The sequence below is a fragment of the Sinohyriopsis cumingii genome, chromosome 6, assembly GCF_028554795.1.
Source record: "Sinohyriopsis cumingii isolate HCF-2022 chromosome 6, ASM2855479v2, whole genome shotgun sequence".
Taxonomy (NCBI): Eukaryota; Metazoa; Mollusca; class Bivalvia; order Unionida; family Unionidae; genus Sinohyriopsis; species Sinohyriopsis cumingii.
This window is the reverse complement of record NC_142966.1, coordinates 81,967,898-81,985,056: the sequence shown is the minus strand read 5'-3', so window position 1 is coordinate 81,985,056 and position 17,159 is coordinate 81,967,898. Positions and strand designations below refer to the sequence as shown.

General features: G+C 38.0%; 1 protein-coding gene across 1 annotated transcript in view; it reads left to right on the top strand.

Annotated features, from left to right (window-relative positions):
* LOC149797328 (uncharacterized) overlaps positions 1-17,159 on the top strand; it is a 95,069-nt gene that overhangs the window by 23,220 nt on the left and 54,690 nt on the right. Inside the window, exon 2 of the mRNA XM_089962054.1 lies at positions 3,211-3,552. Within this exon, the coding sequence (XP_089818180.1) occupies positions 3,211-3,552 (342 nt within the window). The remainder of the gene's footprint in view (positions 1-3,210; positions 3,553-17,159) is intronic.

The window sequence follows — 17,159 nt, the reverse complement described above, 5'->3', positions numbered from 1 at the left end:
TGGAATCATGCACATTAATCGAATTTTTGTTTTTCACCTTGCCAAAGAAAGTAAGTGAGTTGCGATAACTAACATAATAATAGCAGAAGAGGCTGAACTAATATATAATTCAAAGTGTTTCAAAGCCAGTATCAAAACCAAACATTCCTTCTCGATTGTGGAATAATTTTTTTCTGGAGCTTGTTTTAATGTTTTAAAACATTAGCACAATGGATGATCTTCACACATTTTGTTTTCTTAAATCAATACTGCACCAACCCCAACAACATACATTTTAAATGACTGATTGACATTTGGAGATGAAAGAACTGGTGCACTCTTAAGTATTACCTTTAACTTATCAAAAGTCTCCTGACATTTTCCAGACCAAAACAAAAGTTTTTTAAGCGATAAATTGTTCAGGGTCATCCTTTACGGAAAAATTGGAAGAAACTTTCCGATAGTATCCAGCTATACCCAAACGATCGATCAGTTGCTTTTTACTGATAGGAAGAGGATATTCAGAGTTCGATTTAATCTTGCATTATAAGTTAAACTTGCCCATGTCCCACAATATCTCCTAGAAATATAACAAAAGCACGGCAACAGTCAAGTGCACACAAATTAATTGTCAAATTTGCATTAATGAGTGTATCAAAGCCTTTCTTAATCATCTCCAGATGATCTTTCCATGTGTCGTTATAGATTAGATATAATCATGTTCATTTAGCTGTGAAGTGTACACGGCAATTCTTTAATCCCAAACGGCATCACTATACATTAATGAAGTTCATCTGGGGTTACTAATGCCGACATTTGCTTTGCCCATTCCGTCCTTGTAATTTGCAAAATCCTTTCGAAAATTCTAACTTTGTGACATGTTTTGGATGTCCAATCTCTCAATGTAATTATCGATTGATATGAATCTGCTAAGGTCATACTGTGCCTATTTCTATAGTTTGTGCATATGCTGAAAGTATTATCTGGTTTCAGTACAAGAATACATGGTGAACTCCGTCACTTTTACTCGGTTGTATGAAATCAATCGATGCTACTTCTTTTTAATGAAAATAACAGTTATTGTAACATCAAAAGACTGAACTGACTGACTGACTGTAAAGAAAGGGGAGTGTTTTCAACTTTCCAGGAATAATTCTTTTAAACTAACTTGAAATTCCCTTTCTTCCTTTTCTCAGTACAACTGCATTTATCTTCTCTCTCTCTCTCTCTCTCTCTCTCTCTCTCTCTCTCTCTCTCTCTCTCTCTCTTTCTCTCTCTTCTTTCTTTAACTGCAATTCTTTTTCTTCGTTTCATTGCTACATTTATCTCTGTCTCTCTGTCCTTTTCTTCCATTGCATTTGTTTGCATTTGTCTCTCTTTGTTCCTGAGCTGCATCTATGTTTCCTCATTCTGAATCTGAGGCTTCTTAACTCTATGTCCATCTTGTGTTTTAATTTCAATTATATTACTTTCATTTCATAGTCAGATTGACAACCAAACCCAAAGCACTATAACCAGAAACTATTTTCCACCAAATCTGGACCAAACTGTTTATATTGCTTGCTTCGGAAAAGAATTCGTAGCCTCAGAAAGATCATATTGTCCGACAAGCTGGAGCAATGCAACTTTTTTAAAAACTCTAACCCTTCTAGGTAGGATTTAAAATATACTTATCCAATTTAGATGACACTGTAAAAGCTTGTTGATTTCACAATAGATTTCTCAAATATGTGAAATAATATGACGGACTTAGGACATTCTGAAACAAAGTGAATTAAAATTTCAAGAACAGTTTTCTGTAACATATTAAAGAAATTAGTACCCCGGACGAGCCCATTATTTTCTGTGGTTTTAAACTAAGTAGCTACAGAGAGTGACAATTCGCCAAATTTTGTGACATTCAACAAATAATGAATTTCCCTAGAATAAAAAGTGAACGTTTAAAGAGAACTTGTACTATTGTGAACTAAATACCAAGTCCTAAAAGTTCTATCACAGATCCAAATGTATGAAGTATCAATTGAATTCCATTGGTACTCCAGATAAGTGCCAGCATTGAATGTGCTTATGTGTCTGTAATCTCAAATGAGCAAATGTGCCAGTGCTCTGGATTATGGCGATATGTTAACAGTCTTTCGGTGTTTTTCAATAATATAATCAAATATGTTCTTGTCTGAATTCATCATAATTCCAAATATTGTTCAAGAATATTATTGAGCATTTTTTATTATACATGTGAATAAAAATGTGAATAAATCCACCTTAATCAAAGACAGCAATAAAATTCATTTTGCTTCTAATGTCAAGGCAAGAATAAATAATCCCAATTTAAAGAAGATTATCTACCCGTCCACATGTTCTTAGTCATAATTAACATTTCTCGAAATGCTCAGTCAAGTTAATGAAATTTTCCATTCTAGAAGATTTTAGATTCAGAATCAAGACAATAAACCTGTTTATCATTAGTAATGACATGAATATTTAATCTACAATTATAGGCAAATATTAGCTACGTATTATGTTGTTTACAAAATTAATCTTGCTAGTTAGGTACACCATAAACATAATTTTCAACAAGGTCAAGTGCAATATACAGATAATCATACCATATAATCATTACGAGGAGCCAACATATAGTACAAATTAAATATACGTAGCAACTAATGGAACTTATAACACTGTCAACTGTAGCTTTGAAATATTATCATTTGGGTCTTTCCTGGAAAAAATGTTAAATACTTTTAATCCGGTTCCTAAGTAGTTCGAATATGTTACCTATCCAAGTCCATCCTCAAACTATATTAAATATCTAAAATCATTGCTGTTATCTTCGTGTGCTCGTGAAATTGCATACCAGTTATAATTACCGTTTCTTAATCCATGTAGTCTATGCTTAGATTGCAAAATCAAGTCCACTCTAATAATAAAAACGTGATTTTTGACTCCACACCATTTGTTCATCCCGGATTCGACCCATTGCTGTCATCTATACTTCCTTGTGAAACATATAGAATATGATCATCCTCTCTCAATCTGTACAGCAGGAGTCCAGTTCATGTTAAACGCAGAACCGATGGAAACGAACGATTCAGTCTATCAGGAAAGTTATGGTGTAAGAAATAGTATCCAATGTATAGTTGAAAACACGTATTTTGCAGTTAAAAGTTGCTCAAGACCCACCATATCAATTTATTTTGCAACTTCTCATTTCTTAAACGACCTTGTTTTCAGAAACGGCACCAGCTGCAAATGTGAATGTGACAGCATGTTTTCATAAAAGTGAATGTTCCACTTATGGCTTAAACTGTTCAAAGGGAAGTAAGATACGAATAATGGAAGCAGAATATAGACAGAAAAAAAAATCATGCCAGGGTTTTAGCTGTCTAAAAGACTGCTGTCCCCTAGATGAGAATGATTGTAGAGAAGACTACTCGAAGTTCCATGCACAGATTTTGTACCAACAGTGTTCAGGAAAGAAAAAATGTGGACTCTTTATTACACCACAATCACCAAACTACAACTGTGAACCTGTAGTTCAACAATATATACAAGTGAAGTATCAATGCATTAAAGGTACGTCTCTTCGTTTATCTCAATTTATATATAATTTTATTCATCTCTGTCTCTCTTTCTTTCACACCTGTAATTACGAACATCATGCCGTTTCAAGAGCTATGAAATGCTTCCACGCTGTTTCCAACAAAGGCTTCTACAGGTGTCAGTCAGGAGACTGATTAAAATAGCGATCAAACAAAATACTTTTAACATATAAAGGTTATATCTTACGGACTAATCATAATATGAACTTCCGTACACAAGTGTTGACAGTCATGATAATTGTTCTCACTAATATTTCCTCATTTTATTTTATTTATACAGAAAACATATGGGTGGGTTTTAGTAGATGTGTTATTAACAACATTACCACCACCATCATTCATAATCATACGATGAATGTTAAAAACAATGAGTCCCTTTAGAATGAAACTGTGAACGTAGAAGGTTAGGTACATGTACAAACCCGTGCAGAAGTGGCTTAGGGTCAGGCTTTACGTAGATGAAGTATGTGTCCGTGGAGTTGTATATTTTACTCAAATAACTCTCTGAAATCTACACCAATTAGAAGAATGAAAATCAGTGGATTATCTCTGGCAGTGAAAGGTAGCTTGTTTTTTCTTTTTATTTGTGCACGGAGTGGAGACAAATCCAGGTCCTGCATCTAGGGGTAGATCCCCCAAAACGAATCAATGAGACAGAATTCCAGTGGTCAGACGTTGATCAACTGCTGAATGTTGTTGAGAAGGTTCGGTATGTTAATGATCTTTTTTTACTACGAGGTACAGACTGCAAGGAATTCCAGAAGAGTTGGAGGATTACCTAAATCTTTTACACAACGTAAACTTAGGTGAAGGGAAAACTTCTGAACGAAGTGTGATGCGTATGTTAGTGAATGAACCATTTAGATTTGCTACTGGAGAACGATTATATCTGTGCAGAAAGTACATTTATTGCTTCCGAGCAAAGAGGGTATAAAAACCGACTACCATGCCACAACTTTTTTCTGAAGTGATACAACAGATTCCGTGGAAGGAAATCAATGACACTATTGAGACAGTGGAAGATTACCAACACTTATTACGAGAACTGTGTCCGTTGAATTTGGGTCGACGTTTGGTGTATGTCTTAGTGACTTGCTTTCTGGGATTTCGTTTACCAGCCGATTCCTTATGGATTCTTTACGAACAGTACTTACCACCCAATAAAACATGATAGTGGTTCCTTTAAATGTCCACGAGAGACTCATTAAGCTCAAAACTTTACGTTTTCATATGGATACTTCTCAACCTCTACGGGAAAAAAAGATTCGTCAACCTTTAGGTATTGAAGATGTGTATGACGATGTACGTGTAGCTTGTGACTTTCGCCCTCATTGGACAGATGTACGTGACTGGCAAAATTGGGCGTTTGAGGCTTGGACCAAACAAATGGCTCATTATGCTAAAGGGTTGTGATCGTCCATTCAAGGATCCAATGAAAAAAGTCATTTTTAAACCTGTGTTAGTGACCGTACCAGAAGAACCCGTCACCGAGGACAATCACTCCCTTCAGGACAGGACTGTCATGGACATTCCTGAAAGACCCTTCCGGGAGGACACCTGTGTGACTGTATCCTATCTAGAGTCTGTAAGAACATTACACACTGACGCTACGACACTTTGGTAACCAAAAACATGGTGTACAGAGACTTGTTTATATTTCATTTTGATGATATTGATGTGTATTTTATCGTTGTACTTAACCATTTGGCTTTTATGTATTTTTGTCTTTTGTCTTGTTCCGTTTTAACTTGCAATAAACGTGTTCTTGAAAAAGTATAAAAACTCTTGTCTTGTCTGTCTTCGTGTCAAAAGTGACCTTCCTTGCACTATGGCTACCTCTACTGTCTCTGCTTCCTCTTCCTATACTTTCAAAGTCATCGATCTTAGATCTTGTCAGTTAAAAGGCCTTGTATCTTTGTCATCCCTTTACCATTTTCATTGCCGGGCCTTGAGGTTCAGGCACAACCGAATTTGTCAAACGTTTGGTTGAACATAAATATAATTTGATCGATCGTCCACCTCAACGAATCGTGTGGTGTTACAATGAAAGGCAATCGGCGTACAGCCTCTTACGAGAACGTCAAGGTGATTCCATCGTGTTTGTGGAAGGCATTCCTAAAGAAGACGACGGAATCGTGTCTGACCCCAGTGAAACCCATCTGGTCATTTTCGATGAAATGTTAGGAGAAGACGTAGAAGAAATTAAACTGTGGTTTACGCGCAAAGGGCATCATCGTAATGCCAGTGTCATTTACATTACTCAAACTTTGTTTCAACAAAGTAAAGCCCATCACACCATTAATCTCAATGCTCATTACGTTGTCTTCTTTAAAAGCCTTAGAGATACATCGCAAATACAAGTCTTAGCCAAACAGTTAGGAACGCCTTGGCTAACTCATGCGTACGACGATGCCACGTAAACCCCACACGCCTATTTGCTCGTCGATTTGATACCCACCACCCTTGATTATTTGCGATTTCTTACCCAATTGTTTCACCACTTGTGTCAAGACGGAGGGATTGTCCTGTACACATCCCCATCGTCGATTTAACCAACATAATCTATAAAAACCTCGGACACTTTGGGTTTGTCTCACACATCGTCAAGATGAAGTCCCTTCAGTCTCATCTTCCCATCAAATTGATTCGTGCCTTGTACGGCATCCGTCGCGAAGAAGATCCATAAACACGTGTTCGTGTCTTAGAAGCCAGTCTCAAAGAAGTCTTAAGATCATTCACATTCCTCATCAAATCAAACGTGTTTTTGACTGCAACAAAGTAGCCTTGATACAACTGGCCGATTCCTGCATCGACACTCAAACCAAAAAGCAAATTATTTTGAAACCTGGAGGGAGCGGTTCTCTGGGAGGTGTCATCATTTGCTCCCTCTTAAAATGGGATCTTAACGCCCCCAATGTTCTCCCCAAGAAAACGCCACTCCCAAAAAGCCTAACGAAGCCCAAGGAAGAAAAAGAGCAGTGGTGTCAACACCAGGTCACAACCTCAGAAAAAGAAGAAGAAAAGTTCCTAGGAAAAGAAAAGCCCTCAGAAATCAGCTTCTATCCGCAAGAGTGACACATCGGCCAGGACGAAACCTTACATTCGCAAATCACGACCTGCAACGACGGTGACCGTGTCTCCACTAGCCTCAGGTTCTTCCGCTTGTCCGTTACTGGTGATGCCAGCCAAACCCATTTTTACACAATTGATGAATCCATGGAAACCAGCGTCTCCAAAAACTTCTCCTCCAGCGGTGTCCTCCTCCTCTTTAGCTGCAGTGGCAGCTGTTCACAAAGTACCTGCTCCTAAAATCAAAGTCCAAGAGAAATCGGGTATGTTACAGAGTTTAATAGATTTGTCCAACCAAAAACTGTTCCGATTTAGTCCGTTGCGAACCCCATCAACGACGCATGATGACTGTCATCAAGTTGATACGACGTAAAGACAATCAGTGGCGACCTGTTCCAGCATAAAAAAAGCCTACAGGCAAAGCATGGGTATCAGTGCTTTTGTGCTCCTGAAGACCCACAGATGTCACACCCAGAAAACATCCCTCTTCTAAACACAAAGGAAAGAAATGGAAAGGACAGTCTCTTTGTTTAGTCAACAATAGGGAAATGTCTGTCCTGTCCAAAGGTTTCCACCCATGCGAAAACAAACTCATTCAAACTGCCTCCAATGATGTCATCGATACCGTGTGCGAATGTCATTTGAACGTTGTGAAAGGCACAATACCTTAGTCTAAACACCAGAACCAATGCTTAGCCAAACATCATCACGTTATTCGCCAAATGGTTCAAAACAAAATCCCCATTCGTCAAAAGAAAAAGATATTGGTACAACGCGAAGAAATGTTGCCTCTGTTGCTAGGACCCTTGCTGAAAGGAGTATTGGGAAACATGCTGGGAGGACTCAGGGGAGCAAGATAAATGGGACCTCTGGAGACCAAAAATATCTGACGTGACCCTTGAAATCGAATAGAAGGACAAAAACTGGCTTTGGGGCCTTACAAACGACGGATGGAATACCATCATTGGCAAGAACAACGAACCCTCCATTTGCCCCCGAATCCAAATTTGACCGAGATGTGCTAGTTACAACATGATTTGCAGTCATTGATGGAGCGCCACGATTTGTCGGAAACAGAAAAATCGCAGAAGTACGATGAACTCTTGCAACGACTGCAACTCGTTCACCAGAAAACTTTAGACCAAACAGCTCTACCCACTCTGAATGATTTTAAGGCCTTGATGAAAAGTCCACCACCATAACTGCCACCACCACCCGCAGTGGTCACGACAGACGCAATTCCAGGAAAGCCTGAGGAAGAAGAGGTACGATAAAGCTTTCAAACACCGTTAGCAGCTCCCATTCCATGTAAGACTGCATCATGATTGTTGAACCCTTCTCTTACACCCCTAACGAGAAGAAATGAAAGTTCGGGTTACAAAGATGACGTCCACTCCTACTTCGACAGAAGTGAAAAAGAAAGAAGGGAAACCAAAGGTGAACAAATAAAAGAAGAGTAATGTGATTCCATTACCACCTCCACCACTACCTTCGACTTCTACTCCCGTAGCCCATCGGACGCGTAAGACCGTTTCCAAATCACTCTTTCACCCCGTCCAAAGTAGCATTAGCGAAGAGTGGGTGATTTATTAAAATACGGAGAAGGTGTTAGCCAGCATTTACTACGATCCATCCCATCCTGCAGGTTACGGAGGGGTTCAGAAATTGTATCGTGCTGCCAAAACTCGACTGAAAAGTCTCCGTTTATCCCAAGTGCAACGATGGTTACAAGAACAAACCACAAACACTTTACACAAACCCATTGGACGAAAATTTTCGCACTCGTGTGGAGGGCATCGATCACCAATGGCAAACCGATTTAGCCTATGTCCCTCATTGGCTACCTACAATTGTGGCTACAAATATTTATTTTGTGTCATCGACGTCTTTTCCAAATTTCGTCGTGCCATTGACCTCCAAATCGAGCAGTGAATAGGTGCGAGGCCTCCAACTGGTATTCAAACAAAGTGGTCGGCACCCTCTTCGATGGCTAACCGACAAAGGCACCGAATTTCTGAACCAAGCTTTCCAACAAGAATTAAAGAAACGTGACATTCACTTTGTCACCAACGAGAATCCCGAAACCAAAGCCAGCATCGTATAATGTTTTCAACGCACTTTGAAAGAACGCATGTGGAAATATTTTACGCATCGCCACAATCTCAAGTACATCGACATTTTACCGCACTTGGTCCAAGCGTACAACCAATCTAATCATCGAAGCATCGGACGTACCCCGGAAGAAGTGACTTCCGGCAACGAAGTAACCGTTTTCGGGCGCCTGTTTGGTACGTCCCTGACAGTGGCTGTCCCCAAGAAAAGTGGAGTGTTGGCAGTAGGAGATTGGGTGCGCATTGGCAAAACTGTCGACATAGGTTACTTACCCAACTGGACCACCGAATTCTTTCTTGTCACTGGACGAGTGCGTGACCATAATCATACCGTCTTTAAATTGGAAGACATGAAAGTGGAAGTATTAAAAGGAACATTTTAAGTGCCCAGGTTACGACGCATAACCAAAAAAGAAGATGAAGTGTATGACATCAAAAGCATCCTCGAATAAAAAACCCGTAAAGTGGGAAAACGACGTGTCAAAGAAGTGCGTTGGAAAGGATATCCTACCAGTTTTGGTTCTTGGATCGGCGCTTCGCAAGTCATCGACTATAAAAAGAAGTAACCATCATGTCCTTTCAAACAACCTCAGCTACCGCTACCGCTGCAGTGACCACTCCTTCACTGAATTCTTCTTTGCAAGATCTATAAATCAACTACTATGGGTGTGGTGTGGAGAACGTGTGCCTAAAACGCAGATCATCCTTTTCTGCCAAATCTTTGTGGTGTATTGTGGCATCGGTGCAGCCATTGCCTATTTGAGTTTGCAAGAAGGAGACAAACAATTGTGGAACATTGTATTGAACAGATGCATCGATTATCTTCTTCCCAATCCTTCCTTGAAATACTCCTCGAATGGGAACAACGGGACCCTTGCGTCCAACGTCAGGCAACACAACAACAACGACAATAACAACATTTTGGACGGAGACACTCCTCTGACTTCGAGTGACCCCTCGGACAGCAACAGAAGTCTAGAACTATGAACAACAATTACCAATTTTACTTTACGATACCCAGTGACAGTTCCACGGAGGTGTTTCCCAACAACACTTTATGTTGTTACACGGCCAAAGTAACTCAGGCCATTCAATTCGATCGTGAAGCCCATTGGGAAGTGGCTTTTGTTTTTATCCTTCCAAATCAAAACACTTTTGAGTTCGACGTTCATGACACACAAGTGCAAGACTACTTGGATGCTAATTCAGATTATATTAATTTTACTTATAAACCCAAAACGCACTTTTGACAAAGGTTACTTACCTAGCTGGACCACCGAATTTTTTCGTGTCACTGGACAAGTGCATGGACGTCATCCTGCCGTCTATAAATTGGAAGATATGAACGGCGAAGTGTTAAAAGGAACGTTTTACTTGCCCGAGTTACAACCGTGTCACCAAAAACGAAGATGACGTGTACGACATCGAAAGCATTCTTGAACAAAGAACCAGAAAAGTGGATAAACGACGTGTCAAAGAAGTCAAAGTACGTTGGAAAGGATATCCATCCAGCTTTGATTCTTGGATCGACGTTTCGCAAGACATCAACTGCACAAAGAAGTGACCATCATGCCCTTCCACACATCCTCACCTACCTCTGCAACTACAGCGACCACTCCTCCTTCACCAAGATCGTCTCTGCAAGATCTACAAAAGCAACCCTTGTGGGTGTGGTGTGGAGAACGTGTGCCTAAAACGCAAATCGTCTTTTTCTGCCAAATCTTTGTGGTGCATTGTGTCTTTTGTGCAGCCATTGCCAATTTGAGTTTGCAACAAGGAGACAAAGAAGTGTGGACCATTTTATTGAGCGGTTGCATCGGTTACCTTCTTTACAATCCTTCCGTGAAATACTTCTCCAACGGGAACAATGGGAGCCTGAACGCACAATTGCAAGATGAGATGACTAAAATCGGGCTTTCAGGTGGCATAAATCCAGTAAAAAACAATCCATTATTGAGCATCTACACTGTGAAAATGCATCCAGGCTATTATTTTAATGGTCAACCTTTAGTGGTCACCAATGCGAAGAGGTTCGAGACAGCTGTTGGCAAAGCCCTGAACAGAGTAAGCAAACGTGTTCCGATTGAGTACCATAAAGACGCTTAATGGATCCCTGGTATAACTGAACCAGAGACTTAATTTGATCTTTGTATACTCCGATGTGGTGGAGTACAATGTGGTGGGACACACCTCCGCACCGTTACTGCGTATCATTCCTTTCAAAGTAGATTCTGCCACGGTCAATGACCATGATTGTACAAACGCCTATCATGTTCACCGTGAGTTTGTACATCCTCACTATTTACCCGTCAGGAAGTCGTATTTGGACACTTTCAACATTGCTATAAAAGGAGATCTGGCGTAAAATATCCCATATACCAGAGGGAAAGTCACGGTGAAACTCCATTTTCGAGAAGATTATCTAACGACTCGTAAGTCATGTGTCCAGTGTACCGAGGCGTCGCTCGACAGCGAGGACACGCTTTAGGAGATATGTTGAAATCGGCTTTTCGTTCAGTGGCACCCATGTTGAAACCGATGATGACACGAAGATTGCACGCCTTGAAATATGCCGCATTGACGCAAGGCATAGAATTTCTCGAAAATCATCCACATACAAAACCCTAAAGAAGCATTCTTGAAAGCAGACGAAAATGTCTTGCTGTAAACTGGCAAATACATTTTGGGTCGACGAGAAACTCCTATAAATGCGCTCGGCGCTGCTGAGTCATTCATTCGTGCTTCCCTGACGAAACAGTCAGGACAAGGCAGAAAGAGACGACAAATAAAACACCCCCTCAGAAGCCCACATACTCATAAAGCTAGAAAGACTAAGGAAAAGAAGAATCGTCCGAGACTTAGACGGTTTTGATTATTAAATCATAGAAACAAAAAAAGTTGTTGTGGCCTTGGTTGGTTTGTATTATTCAGGCTATGAACGGCTATCTCGGTCTGTGAGTGGGGAACTTCACAAACAGAGTTAACAGAGCTAGATATGAAAATATTTGTTATGAAGAAAGACTGCGGCAAATTTTGTAATATTAATATCGAAAATGAATTCTAGTTTATTAGTGTTTGTCCGGTATAAGGATAATTACGAAGAATATATTTACCCACCTTTGCATATAAAAATCCAACTTTAGAAACATTTAGAAAGTTTATAGAAAATGTTACAAAAATTGCTCTTAACTAATTTATCCATGTTTACTTTAAAAGCCTTCAAGAGAAGCATTGCTATTATCAGCTACTGGTACATATATACTACATCAATATCACATGCAGGCAGTAGGGTTTTCTTTAATCAACATTGTCTGATTACTGTGTAATATACATTTGCGTTTCACTCAAAAAGAAACATTATTCAATAATGATTACTTGCATGTATAACAATTCCAAGTGATGCTATGTTTTTTTTTCCTGTTACATACTTAAACACATTCTTGTACATTATGATGTATGGATATGTATGGTAGTCCAGTGGCCTTTATTACAAATACACATTGCTATTTTTATTAGTATTGGTAATTATTTGACTTGAACTTGTTAACTTCAGTTAAAATTCATATTTGTCAAGAAATAAAAAGTTTTTGATAGAATTCCAGCGGCGAAAATGTTAGACTTAATTGATTATGTAAGGACCATATAACTTGAAGAAGAAAAATCGGTCCGGCCGACATTGTAGCGTGCGCTATGTGTATAACTATATAACATGTATTGGGATATAGTATTATTTTAAGAGTTTAGTACTTTTCTAGCCTGCACAGTATCTGGGCTAATCAATTCACAATATAAATATCATACAGACCAGAAAACGCGATCAATAGTTAAGACTTGCATAACAATAAGATACCTAAAAATATATTATTAGAAATATACTTTCTGATCTTGTAAGAGTTTTAACAACAGTCAGGTTGCTTTAAGTAACTCTTTCACAGTAAAATCGGAGAATTGTTCCGTCTACGCTTTCACGACAGACCAAATTTATCAAACTTATAATGGTATTAATTGTAGAAAAAATACAGCAGTAATTACAAATTAATAAAATATTAATCTTGTTTTGTGCCTAAGCTAATCACAGTCTACAATGTTTTAAAAACTCAGCAAATTAATTTAAATGGTTCTTCCAAATAAAGTATTTCAGTTAAAATGCAATATGTCAACACATTTTAAGTTTTATACTATTCCCCTATTCCCAAATATTCATGAGAGTTTTCATAAATGTCATGATACGGCTCGTTACTGTTTATTGTCTGTTTTTAATTAGCTATTTTAATTGTAACAGTGTCCGAATTGATTTAGATTGCTACTATGAAATTTGAACTTTGAATTTTGGTTTTGTGGGCACCCCTTTACAGTTGAACCCTGAAAAGAATATATAATGGCTAAGTGTCAGTCATGGCTAAGATCTGCAGTCTTATTCAAAATTTGAACGCCTTTACTATCTTTATCTTTATTATAACATGTTTGTAAATATATCATAGTGGAATTCAGCCACAGATCATTTCTACATTTGTTAATGCTGTTTTTGGCACAGAAGCAGTTCGACATCACTATTAATTGGGCTATTGCACTTTTAAGAGAATTTTCTTCATCTTGTTCATCTAAAAGTAAGATAAAATAAAAAAAGTTAAGTATATAAAATGCCTCTGTAATATATCTAACTAAGGTTTACGAATATGCAAAACAGAAGCAGTTCAAATGAGTAGCCGCAAATATAATACGTCAAGACCTCAATGTTCTGCACAGACTATGAATATTTTTTCAACAATAACATTTTTATATAGTACTTATTATTCATCTCAATAATGTACGAAATTGTGTTTGCACGAATATGATGTGATTGAATATGTGCAGTTACGCTAAAAATGCACAGAAACAGTAATACTTATCAATCGATTTTATTTGCTTCCAATCAAATTTCGTTTTTGTTTCGATTGGGGAAAATGAGGCTTATGCTATGGATCACTTAAGAATGTTATAGAATTTTATATTACGCATCAGACTGTGAACAAAATAAGTGGCCATTTTCTAAGTACTGCGTATGCACGGTATTGTTTGATGAATACATAAATCTCGCACATGATAAAATAATCGGATTAAGAAAAAATGGACTTGTGCAAAAACAATGATTCAAGCTAAACATGTACGAAATGTGATACCAAATAACGTTTAGTTTATAACATTGCAAAACATTCATGTGGGTATCGTACAATCGTAAACTATTTTTAAACGTTTTATAAGACATTTGCTATTATTGGTCACAGAGAGCGGACGATGTATTTCTACCATGAACCATTGCGTAGTATAATTTAACAAATGTATCGCTTCTTAAGATCTTATAAACAATAAACAAACCTCATTTGCATTAGTAGCAGTAATCGGCTATGTCTGGACTCATCCTAAAGTCTTTACGGTTTGAAAAACTAAAACGCTTAACTATATTTTTTATATATAAGTCCAGCCCGTTCCCATGTATCGTTTCATTTGTTTGACACACAAAGACAATAAAAGTTTAGAGAGTGCGGATACTTCTTTGCGCACCCTTTCCCATACTTTTTAAAATAGCAATGCCCTACACGATAAAAATACTTTTCTTGAAATCCCTGAGTACTGATTCTCGTTAAAATATTTTTGTAAAAAAAATCCTAGGTTATGACAATCATACAAAAGAGTTTCTTTAAAAATCCAAATACAAATCTCGGAAAGGGAAATAAATAATCTTGCCTTAGTGGAGACTCACTTGCCACTTTGTACTTAATATTTTTGTACTTTTTTATAAGAGTGATTTTGTAGCCTTATAATATTAGATATTCTTAGCCAGGGTATAAAGCTTTGAAAACAACATTTAGAAAATACAAAAATACAATTTAAAAAAATATAATTTAAGTTATAAAATATAGAAATGTAATGTATAGGTCTTACTTTAGAAATAAGGTACCTAATAAAAATCAAGTTCTGAAAAGTAGGAGAATCTAAGCCGCACAGGAAGCGTAAACATGTGCAGAGCTCCACATCAGAGGCAGTGACTTCATTTGAATACTGAATAATATTAACAATACGTACATAAGTTATAATGGTTTGTCCATAAAGCCTGGGCGATACAGGAGGAGACAAAATAAACTACAAAAAACACACGACTTTAAAAGCACATACTAAGTTAAATACGGTAGTTCATTTCATTTTTTAATATTGTGTGCAAACTTATCTGATACATATGCACCTGAAAGTATAAGAACATAGAAAAACAGAAGTAGCATCTTTATTGTTTTCCGTGAAGAATAATTTGAAAATAATAATTTACGAAATAATTTTATATCTGCATAGCGTTAGTTAATAACTTAAAATAAATATATAACTTAACAATACCAATTTTTAAAAATGGTTCTGTATGACTACATACGATATCGATTAGGTACGTTATACAGGGCTGATTTATAACTAAGTACCTGAAGCACTCGCGATAAAGAGCAATGGTACACACAGTACGAAAATGTTCTAGACTTTTTATTAAAGGTTATAACTTAGATAATAAAACTATAAAATCGATGGACATATTATTGTATGAAAGAAATACTATATTTGAGTTTTGTCATTCATGTTATCAAAAGCTTATCTGCTCACTTTTGTTGGCCGAATCCACTGCGGGAAGTCGTATGGTCGAGCCCCAGCCAGGTCATATAAAAAATGTGTACAAGTGGTACAAGCTGACCCGCTTGGCGTTCAGCATTGAGACGTCAGGTTTAGGCTTGGTCGACCTGTTGTCCGGATACTGTGACTGGGTGTGGCTACGTTAAAAATCCAACACACATGCACACACACACACACACACACACACAGTCTACAACAGATTCTAAGTATGTTGATGCACCTTGTCGTCACTTCTTTTTACTACACTTTTTATAGCATTAGTACACTATATACCAATTTGTCTAAACCACAAACACGATAATGATGCAATCTAATGGTTAGTATATACATCGATGATGTACAAATGTATGTGGCAATGTCTGGCTTACTAGTGGGTTGCCCATTTATTAGACTATGGATCAGATTCACGAGAATCTGCAAGTAGTTGCACACCAAGCTTTCGTTGTGAATATGGTATTATTGGTCATTGGGATCTGAAACTGTCTAGGAATAGCCCGCCTCCGAGGTCGTTGACACTACCTTCTGGATACAAATCTTAGTAGCGATTTCGTTATGTTCCATGAATGGTAGCTAAATGCAGATCTGAGTCCACCATACATCAAAATGTTACTAAGTCTCGTTGCACGGTGGGTGTGTGAAGGCCTTGGCTGTCATGGTAGCATATCAGTAGGTGGATGACTATCACAACACATCAATTAGTGACGCTTGGGGTCTATACGACAAAATCATGTGGCGCAAAGGCACACAGATATGCGCTCTTAGGCTGCACTCACCATTTGGAAACTAATGCTGCGCCGTTCCCACCCAGAGATACAGAGATTGAATGCTAGTACCGAACTGTAGGAAGTGGGCAGTAGGCACTCTTACCGTCCATTTTATATGTAAAAGATATGGAGATGGTCACAAGGCCGGCAAGTTGAAACGAACAGAACTAAAGGACATAACGAAGGGCAAGATTAAAGGCCGCCAAGGCAGCAAAGACACCTCCCCAGTCCCTGCATTGCAATATCCTACGCGAGCTTATGGCCAAAGTCATACGCAAGGCAAGCTACGGCCATATTCGAACAGCGCTGAAGCAAGAGCATATACATCCATCTGACCTCAACGGTCGCCTATTTAGAGAAAGATTTGGTACAATAACATACCTAATTCAACACGCACGGCTGCTCTCAGCAGCATACAACAACTTGCAGCATATATTTTGCATTTAGAAATTAGTAGAACACAATTGGATAACAATGCCAGCTATAGCCTTGCCCAGCAGGAGCGAAATAATTAAGGGACAGGCATATAAATTGGAGCAAAGAAGATGATGATATCCGGGAGACTATACTGGCTGCTAGATCACGGCAGACAAACCCAGCCACCGGAAGATCCACACCAGCCCGACAACCAACTTGGATTCCAAGGCAATCACACTTAACGGCTCCAGGGTCGCAACCAACGCCAGTCCTTAGGAGGCTTAAACCAATCTATTTCAGGCACACACTATTTTCATCTTAGATTTCATCTTATGTATTTTTATTACAATATAACTATAACTAATAGTAAAAAGAAGGCTTTATTGCATAAACGTTTCTATTTCTTTATTAGGGGAAGTGTTACGTATATTTAATTTGCTTTGTTTGTTAGTTAATATTTTATTCATTTTTTAAAATTTCATTATATGTCATGGAAAAATGTATGTCCAAAAACAATTTCAATTTTTACTTGACCCGAATCATTGATTTTGTTACTTCTGTCAACAACTAAT